Source organism: Bison bison, unplaced genomic scaffold (assembly GCF_000754665.1).
Source record: "Bison bison bison isolate TAMUID 2011002044 unplaced genomic scaffold, Bison_UMD1.0 scf7180017864533, whole genome shotgun sequence".
Taxonomy (NCBI): Eukaryota; Metazoa; Chordata; class Mammalia; order Artiodactyla; family Bovidae; genus Bison; species Bison bison.
The window spans coordinates 3014195-3024414 of NW_011495082.1; the positions used below are offsets into that span (position 1 = coordinate 3014195).

General features: G+C 38.8%; 1 protein-coding gene across 6 annotated transcripts in view; it reads right to left on the reverse strand.

Moving 5' to 3' along the window:
• MEF2C (myocyte enhancer factor 2C) overlaps positions 1 to 10220 on the reverse strand; it is a 180480-nt gene that overhangs the window by 75629 nt on the left and 94631 nt on the right. For all 6 annotated transcript variants that reach the window (XM_010831904.1, XM_010831903.1, XM_010831905.1 and 3 more), the window contains one exon: positions 7923 to 8126. In XM_010831904.1, coding sequence (XP_010830206.1) covers positions 7923 to 8126 — 204 coding nt within the window. The remainder of the gene's footprint in view (positions 1 to 7922; positions 8127 to 10220) is intronic.

Here is a 10220-nt window from a genome sequence, read left to right on the forward strand (position 1 = left end):
TTTACCAGCTGAGCCACAAGGGAAGCCCAAGAATACTGGAGTGGGTAGCCTTTCCCTTCTCCAGGGGATTGTCCCAACCCAGGGATCGAACCCAGGTCTTCCGCATTACAGGTGGATTCTTTACCAGCTGAGCCACAAGGGAAGCCCAAGAATACTGGAGTGGATAGCCTATCCCTTCTCCAGTGGATCTTCCTGACCCAGGAATCGAACTGGGGTCTCCTGCATTGCAGGCAGATTCTTTACCAACTGAGCCATGAGGGAAGCAACAGCCTTTATCTATCTCTGGTTCTCTTGAAAAAGTCTCACCTTTTATTATTATTAGAACATATCTGACTTCAATGAAGAAAATTTGGTAACTTTTAATATCTATACCATAATGATCATCAGTAAGTTGTTTATATATATATATTTTATATATATACATAAGTATATATACACAGGTATAGATGTATCTGTATATACGCATACATATATGTACATATATCTGTGCATACATGCTCAGTCGCTCAGTTGTGGCCCACTCTTTGTGACCCTATGGACTGTAGCCCACCAGGCTCCTTTGTCAATGGAATTTTCCAGACAAAAATACTGGAGCGATGTGCCATTTCCTTCTCCAGGGGATCTTCCTGACCTAGGGATTAAACCCATGTCTCCTGCATCTCCTGTATTGACAGGCAGATTCTTTAACACTGAGCCACCCAGAAAGCCTCATATATATGTACATCTATATAATATTTATTAAATGTCTACAATATGCCATACATTGAGCTGGCAGTTGAAGTTATAAATAAAACATCATCATGTCCTTCACAGAGAGGAAGTAGGTTCATAATAATTCTTAAAAATGCAGTGAGGCAGTTGAAATAATAAACATCCTTTGATTAAAGACTCATCATCTTTTATTCTGACTCTAGGCAGGACTCTGAAATTGTTCCTAAAGCTTCACTTTTGAGTATTTCATAGCCATATACTTAGTACCAACCCTAAGGAAATAAGGATATTCCACTCTTTGATATCTTATTTGATATGTTTTAAAACCAAATAATGTTACCTTTACCTAAGGACTGTCAATGGCTAGAATGCAACATTTGGTTCAAATGTGCAGTCCAACACCAAGTTGTAGGTGTCGTGAACTCTGTAAATGTCATTAAATATTGATAATGATGATTCAGGCTAAGTATGTTTCCCCTTTCACTTTCAGATATTGAAGGAAAAAAACCATGAGGACTTTGGTTTGTTCCAATTCAAGATGATTCATGTAAAATAATAACGATAAAATGGTGATGGTTAATAATTATAAAGCAGTTTCACTACTGACAAAAGGCTGTATTTTGAAACCTATTGTCTTTTCTGCTCCTACTATTATTATATACTTTTCTGTTGACTCTGTTAGTACTAAGCCATTAGAGCTGTGTAACGAGAGAGATGAGAGGTAATGTGTTATTGCTTCGTGCATATAACTTGAGTAATCTAACATGCACTTTATTTGTTCAACAGTGATTTTCTTAATAAATGACATGTGAAGCAGCTTTTCATGTTTATAAAATATATGCAAATTAAGCAAGTGCATTATTTTTAAAAAGGAATGGATTTTCAAATTTGACATACAGAAATTCATTGTGGATTGATGAGAAATATGAATATATTTTAGACCTGTTTCTTTTAGACTTTGGGGAACAAATATAAATTTGATTTACAGAGACAAACAAAAGTCTTTTAAAGATATATAAACAAAAACAAACATTACAACTTAGGAGAAATATGCAAAACCTTTTCTTTTACTGTTTTTAACAAAATAACTTTTTTCTTGTTTTCCTTAGAAGCCTCAACACTGAAGGTTTAAATCTTTATGGAATATACTAATCCTTCAATTTTCAATACTATCTATCTAAAAGCAATTATATATTTAGTTTAACAGAGGACAAGGCAGAATTACTGAGCTACTCGCAGTAAGAACTATTTTAATTATAATTCACAGTAATCTAAGAAGAATTTTTAATGTAGCTCAAGAATATTACTTCTCTAAGTTTCTGGGAAAAAACTGCTTTTCTGAAGAAATTAATTACTAATTATAAAGTTAAATACTAGCCTTTGCTGCTTCAAGTAAGTTTAAAATAGTAACAAGGAAGACCTACCATCCTTCCGTTCACAAGCTTCACATTTAAAAAAACAGCACACGTTACCTCGTTCACGTGGCTAGTGCTCCCTGTCAGCCTGGACAACTCAAAAGAACTTTCGAACCAGACGGTAAGCTTACTGATTGACTCTGTGGTTACTGGTGTGGGGGCAAAATGTGCTTTCAGTTTTACGATGAGTGTGTAATTCCAGACTGGTGTCTCTCAAAGTGAACATTTATGCTTTGGATTCTAAAATCTCAAGGCTACACAGTTCTTCACCTCTGAAATGCACTGTTCTAATTTCACACTGAAGAATTAATCCTGGTGTTGATTTGAAAACACAATTAGTTGAAATGCCTCCTTTTTCAGATTTCAGTCTAGACCAGTGCTGTCTCACGAACTTTTTGGATATCCATGTAGTCTCCATCTTCCCTTGTCCCATCTGCCAGTCACTAGCCACATGTGGCCGGTAGCTACTGTATTAGATGGTACAACCTAGATCACTGTAGTTTTTGATAGTGCTTTGATGAAATTTATAAAATTTTAGTGAACTGTTTCATTGGAGCTATAAAAACATTTTTATACTTTAAACGAGTAACATTATGCTATATGACAATCCCATGGCTATATCTTATTATAACTGTTCCCCTGTTTATTTTTTCTACAGATGTATTCTGATGGCCTAACACTCTCTCAACCTCACATTAAGCCCTGGAGATGTGATGGAAAACAAAATGTGCACTGGCCCTGCCTTCCAGAAGTTAAAAAATCTAGTGTGGAACAAGAAATTGGACAATAGCTTCAACAGTGCTTTGATGATAGAGAAAACAGAACATATTAGAGTCCTATATTATAATATAGGAAAGACAATAAACATAAGTTACAGAGCATCTCCAGGATATTTCCAAAAGTATAAACTGGGGCCTGACTTGAATGAGGGATTAATAAAAGCCAAGCAAAGGCTGAGTAAGGAATGTTGAAGACAAAACAAACAGGGGCTTGGAGAAGCTGAAGGATGTAAGCATCTTTAGATGGCTTGAGTATAGGATGGGAACTGGGTGAGGGGGTGGCTGAGGGAAATAACAAAAGGTGAGGCTAGAGAAGAAGAGAATTACAGAGGCTAGATCACACATGACCTTGTGAGCAATCTTGACCAAGAGACCTTGAGGGACCTTGGTTACGTTCGTATCTCCATGCATTCCATGGCACATAGCACATGGCAGGAATTCAGCCAATCTTTGTTCAGTGAATGCATGAAAGAATGAAAATTAAGCAAATGATCAAACATATAAGTGAATGTTCTTTTTCTTTTAGAAAAAGTATGTGTAACATACACATATAAAGCATATATACTTTCATGTATCTATATTTTTATAAGCATAAAATTGAAACCTATTTGGGTTATATAAGGAAAACTCATGTAAAACAGACATATTTTGATATTTTATATCTACTCCTGACTTTTGTAATACAGAATTTGTAAAGTCCAGTTCCACTATTGGCTGAATTTGCTTTTCAACAAAAATTGTTCTTAATTTTTACCAACTATGTAAAGGAAGTTAACTTACTGATAACCTCCAGGAGCACTGAGGAATACTAAAGCGTATTAGCTATTTTAAGGCCTTTGCAGACCCAATTCAGGCCTTAATTATTACTGTGCAAGGAGACATTTTGCTAGAACAGTCTTTAAATCCAAAAACAGGAATCAGGTAACAGAAAATAAAATTTCATGTAAATATCACCTCTCATTCTCCCCTTTCTTTTTGCCCACCTCACTCACATGCTCCCTCTCTCACCCACACACACTCTCTTCTTCTCATCCTTGCACCTCAAAAAGAAAAGCCAGTAATCTTCTCCTGAGACAGCTGTGAATCAGAGGTTCTTTCTGCAGGGGTTACATCCATCTTTTTGATTTCCCAGAGAGCGGCACGGGTTCTTATGTTTTATCCCATGGCCACACAGAGTCACTTAGTCACCAGCCCAGACTAGATGAGCAGCTCAAACAGAATTACTGAGTCACTGAGGGGTGAGAGGTTCCCTCCTGGCCAGGTGCTAAGTGATGCTCCCAAGTGGGTTTTGTGGTTAGAAAACATGCGCTGGATATGAGGTAACCTGTCTGGACTTCTGTCTCTCCAAGGATCACCTGGAATGATCTGGTGATCAGCGACCTGTCTGAAGTTTTGTTGAACTGTTTAGCTGAAGCCTTCCTTTCAGCAGTTTGTATTACTTTAATGAGATTATTGCTCCTTTGCCCTCTGACTGTTCCCAAGCTAATTTTTGTCTGTTTCATATCCTTAACACGAATGCCTGTCTCCTGGTTCAGAAGTCCTTGAGCGGTGCTGAACGTAAGCCGGTGCCTGCTAAATCCTTGTTGAGTGAAGAAATGGCTCTACAGGCTTACAGCATGTCCCCTGGGACCTGAGATCTTCAGTTCATCCTGAAGTGCTCAGCCCCACGTCTCCTTCCCCAGCATCAACTGTGGGAGTCGGAAGGCAGCCAAGAGAACTCGGAGTGCGCTAGACAGGCACATGAGGATGAAGGAAGCCGTTTCTGAATACCATCAGAGCCTCCACTGAATTTCCACAGCCTCACAAGCTACCATTTTGGGCAAATACCTAGTGTACTTACCATAGAGTTAAATAAGATGGGCTTTCTTCAAAGGAGGCATTTTTAATACAATGATTGTTTTTTTTTCCCTAACCAGTGGATTAAAAACTTAACACATTTACAAAATCTGGCATATTTATATATTGTATCTAAACAGATATTCAAGCTGCATTATAATATAATAATAAAAAAACCCAGATCCCAGTCTGTCTATTAAGTCTTTGTAAGTCTTTGTGTCATTGTAACTGTAGTGCTAATTATCAAGCAAAGACATGATAATTACAAAGAGCTTTTTTGCTAAAAGAAGGAATCTCTTTCAACACCCACGCGCTGCACAATTTCCTATGACCCTGTAACACTACTCTGGTATGGCCCAGAAATTTGTATTTCAGGCTGAATACTGGGAATCGTGTTATTCCTCTCTCTTCACCAATCTTTTTTCTTCTTGTGAGTAAACTGTTTTCAGAGGGTTAAGGGAGAGGGGTAATGGTCCAAATGGGAAATATAAAACTAATGACCCTTCATGAAACATATTATGCTCCTCATTAAACTTTCTCAGTTAAGTGTATTCCATTAATTTAAAATAAATAGGATTTAAAATTTTACCCAGGAGTAGTAAACTATCCTAACTTTCAACTTTGTGTTAGATCTATTCTAAGAATAGATTTCTCAAGTCCCTGATGCATCACAGGTTCTTAGCCTGCAACACAATTTATGTCTTCGTCTTGCAGAGGTCTTCAAACTTCGTGTGTGTAAGAATTACTTTGGGAAACTTATTACAAACACAGCTTCCCACCGAGATCCCTTCTTCTTCACCAAGGATCTCAGGCACACTGACTTCAGTGAAATGCACTTTGAAAAGTACTCTCTGTATTTTTCTGGCACAAACTTTGTCAAGCTTAGGGATCCCACTTTCTCCATCATCTCAGTTATTACTGCAGTGTGGGAAAGCCAAATGGTGAAGCCTGTTGTGATTAAGGTAGTAGAGCAGGCCAGTCTCGAATCATGATAGACTTATATGTGATTTTCAGAGAATCAAAGCATCTCTAGTTTTGATCTAGGAGCCTCAGAATGTCTTTTTGAGAGATTCAGAACTTTAATCTATTGATGTTAAGGGCAACATAATGATGGAATTGCTACTCTATTTTTGCTTTTTAAAGAATTACATTGTACAAAACTTGCAAATTCACTGTCCTCTTTTTTGAGAAGAGAAAACTTCAGACCTGAGAAGTAGCCAGTCTGTCACCCAGGAAGACTGTGCAAGGCACGGGCTCCAGTGCAAGCCCTTTGACTTTCAACTCAGTGTTCTTCTTATGACCATGAAGAAGTCTGGGTGAGACCCCCATCTGTCCCAGAATATGAAAATCTCTAGAGTATGTGAAGTTTTAACTCTCCTTTAAACCACAGAGTATATTCCTGAGCAAAGCCCATAGAAGATAATTTTATAGATTTTTTAACTCCTAAGAAAACAAATCTAAAAAGTCAAATTTTCACCTAGATTAATACAGTTCAACTCATTTCCCACCATATGAAGGACAGGAGCCGTTCAAGTTTGATGACAAATTCCAATTCAATTTTTTGTTGTTGCTCTGCAATGTTCATTGTAATGATTTTGGTAATGAAGTGGAGTTTTGAGTATAGAGTTCTGTCTTCAGAACTCACGTTTACTGTGTGTGAATGTATACAAGCATGCCTGTGAAAGCACTTTCACATGTGAAAACACTTATGAGGTTTGACAACTGTTAATATTTATGTATTTTCACATTTATATCTGTGCATGAATAAAATGCTATCTGAAATACATACTAGGTAAATTTTATAAATGATCTTAAATTTCAAGATCAAGGCAAGCCCACAATTAAAATCATTGGTCAGTGAAACACTAAATGTGTAGTAATGCAAATCTGAAAGTATCTTAAAATACACATATTAGGTCTACTTATCATCTACTTTTGTTTCTCTGAAATTATTTGCTTAGTCTTATTAGGCAAAAAATCAAAAAAATATTTAAAAACTTTCAAGTAAAAGTAAAGAAATGAGAATTAATCTTAGACAATTATAACAGGTAAAGAGAAGATGGATGTAAGAGGCAGATTAATTTGATCAGGATTAGAACTACATTTTTTCATAATATAGAACCACTTATAGCAATGGCAAGAATAACTTGTATTCTGGTAGACTGATTCTGAATACATACTTCTGAAACATTTATTTTCTCTTAATTGTGGAAAAGCAGTCATAATCAAGGAAACCATGAGGAGAAAGACAGGTGGATAAAATAGATGGGGACATCTTATCTCTGAATAATGGGGATACATACTTCATTATACCTCTTCCCTTTTGATTTAGTATTCATTGCTTACAAAGGGTACTATAAGGCAATAACATTTAAATAGGATACATGTGGGAAACACTTAAAATTGTATGGCAATGTTACTTATGGTAAGAGATAAAAAATATTTTTGAGTTTCAACATGGTGCTTACTTATTTTTGGCACAATGGAACCATGTTTTAAATCTAACTTTGATAAAATACGAAGTGACATTTAGAAATTAATTTTCATCAGATTTCTGATTCCACGTGTATCAATAGCGCTATATTAAATTATATGATTTGGGGGAAAAAACACTTCTGGGAGAATAACTGTCTTTACTCTTTCAGCAAGAATACATTAGGATGAATGAATTAGAAGAGACATAAAGTGAAAAACAAATGAAAAGTTACGGTGAGCTCACTTTAATTTTTTTCTTTGACTATGCTGCCAAAGCATATACTTAAAAGAAACCATGAGTACTATATACTTCAGTATATACTTCAAAGAGATCATGAGAAGTCACCTAAAATGTGGGTGAGCTGTCCCCGTAGCCACACGTCCCATTTCTGGTGGCCTGACACTGGGGTGGACAAGGACGGCTCAAGAAGGATGAGATTAATAATTTGACAAGATGCCTGATTCCTAGCAAGGAGCAGATTCACGGAGTCCCTACTACCAGGCCACGCTCACTTCGCATTTTGAGATAGAGAGAGAGAGGGTGGAGTAATAACCGGGGCAATAACTCTGGGGACACCTGCGGGCATATAAACATTTTAGGAAAAGGAAGTTGTGCTTGTGTGGAGGCAGGGAAGAGACGAGGGAAGGGCTGAACCAAGCGGCTCTGCCTAAGTTTGGGGTTCATCAGGCACGCATGCGCGCTCACCTCCACGATGTCTGAGTTCGTCCGGCTCTCGTGCGGCTCGTTGTACTCGGTGTACTTGAGCAGCACCTTGTCCATGTCCGTGCTGGCGTACTGGAACAGCTTGTTGGTGCTGTTGAAAATGATCAGCGCAATCTCACAGTCACACAGCACGCTCAGCTCGTATGCCTTCTTCATCAACCCAAATTTCCTCTTTGTAAACGTCACCTGGAAGAAAGCAAGCAGGCGGGTTTTTTAAAACAGAGAGAAAAAGCGCGCCTTGAAAAACGAAACAGTACTTTTTTCCCTTTGTAACACCAAGTGTGTCGTGATCAGAGCCCTTGGCACGAACGCATTTGGAAAGAAAGCAAAGAGATCTAAAACCATTTTCTGCTTAGAATTGTGATTTCTAGCTTGCTGCTGCAGAGAAGGCAATGGCAACCCACTCCAGTACTCTTGCCTGGAAAATCCCGTGGATGGAGGAGCCTGGTAGGCTGCAGTCCATGGGGTCGCAAAGAGTCCGGCACAACTGAGTGACTTCACTTTCACTCTTCACTTTCGTGCATTGGAGAAGGAAATGGTAACCCACTCCAGTATTCTTGCCTGGAGAATCCCAGGGACGGGGGAGCCTGGTGGGCTGCTGTCTATGGTGTTGCACAGAGTTGGACACGACTGAAGCGACTTAGCAGCAGCAGCAACTTGCTGCTGAATACAGAAACTGTAAATGCCAGATTTTGTGTAAGGCGTTATAATGATGGTGACCTGGGAGCTGTTTTGTTGAGCAATGTTAGCATACTTCTTAATTATAAATCTGGAGCTTGTATTTTGGCTACTCGAAGACTGGACATGACATTATGGACATAGTATTTTAGATCTGTGTTTAAAACTTCTCAAAATTGTTTAGTCTCATGCCATTTAACTGAAAACACTTGAAGGGATCCTACTGTACTTTCCGACAGAGTAATATTCTGTTTTCTAGAAATCCAGCAGGGAGTAGGGAAGAGCTTTAGCCATAACACTGTTAGGGTCTTGGTTTCATTCTTCTGTGTCCCTTTCTTGCTCTCCCAAGCCAGAAATTCTATTGTTATCTTTGCCCTTCCCTTCTTTTACTCCAATCTATTACCAAACCCCATAATTCCTTTCCTCAAAATGTTTCTCAGGTTCACGCTTCCTCGTCTTATTTCCCAGGCATCTTTATCATTCCCGTCTTTATCAGCTTCCTGTCCTAGGCAATTTTCCTGTCTGAAACCATTCCCTCATTTCATCCTAATCTTCAAAACCTCACTCTTGTCACTGCCTCTTCTTCCTGATGAGTCGGCTACAAGAGCTCCTCTGGCTTCAAACACTTCTACCTGCCAATGCTACCAACTACAAACGTGCATTTCACTGTTCCCAATTTCAGTCTTCAGTAAACTCCGCTTTGCCCACCCAAAACCATGAACTTTCTTAAGCATAAGCCTACACACTTTGTGGTCCAGTGCTTCCCAGCAGGTTTTTGGAGAACAGTATTTCTATAAAATTCTCCTTAAGACCAAAGTTCAATGGCTCAATACATGTAGGAAATGAGGCACAGTGGTATCTTAAGGGCTGAGCAACTTTTAAAAACTTCAACCTGCTTTCCAAACTTATTGTTGACAGAATGTTTACTTCTTTGCTTATTTATTTATTTTGAGGAGCACTTGCTGTCATTCTTCAAAACAAGGTCTCTGAAGTATCTACCAAGGGAAATCCTGACTGACTGAATTATTATTATCAAAGGTGAGGCTTTAAAATTTCCCCCCTCATCTTCAAATCCAACTTATCTTGCAGAGGTCAGTTCAGTTTTATCTACTACCTTAGTTCAGTTCAGTTCAGTCGCTCAGTCATGTCCGACTCTTTGCAACCCCATGAACTGCAGGACGCCAGGCCTCCCTGTCCATCACCAAGTCCCGGAGTTCACTCAGACTCACGTCCATCGAGTCAGTGATGCCATCCAGCCATCTCATCCTCTGTCATCCCCTTCTCCTCCTGCCCCCAATCCCTCCCAGCATCAGAGTCTTTTCCAATGAGTCAACGCTTCGCGTGAGGTGGCCAAAGGACTGGAGTTTCAGCTTTAGCATCAGTCCTTCTAAAGAACACCCAGGACTGATCTCCTTTAGAATGGACTGGTTGGATCTCCTTGCAGTCCAAGGGACTCTCAAGAGTCTTCTCCAACACCACAGTTCAAAAGCATCAATTCTCTGGCGCTCAGCTTTCTTCACAGTCCAACTCTCACATCCATACATGACCACAGGAAAAACGATAGCCTTGACTAGACAGACCTTTGTTGGCAAAGTAATGTCT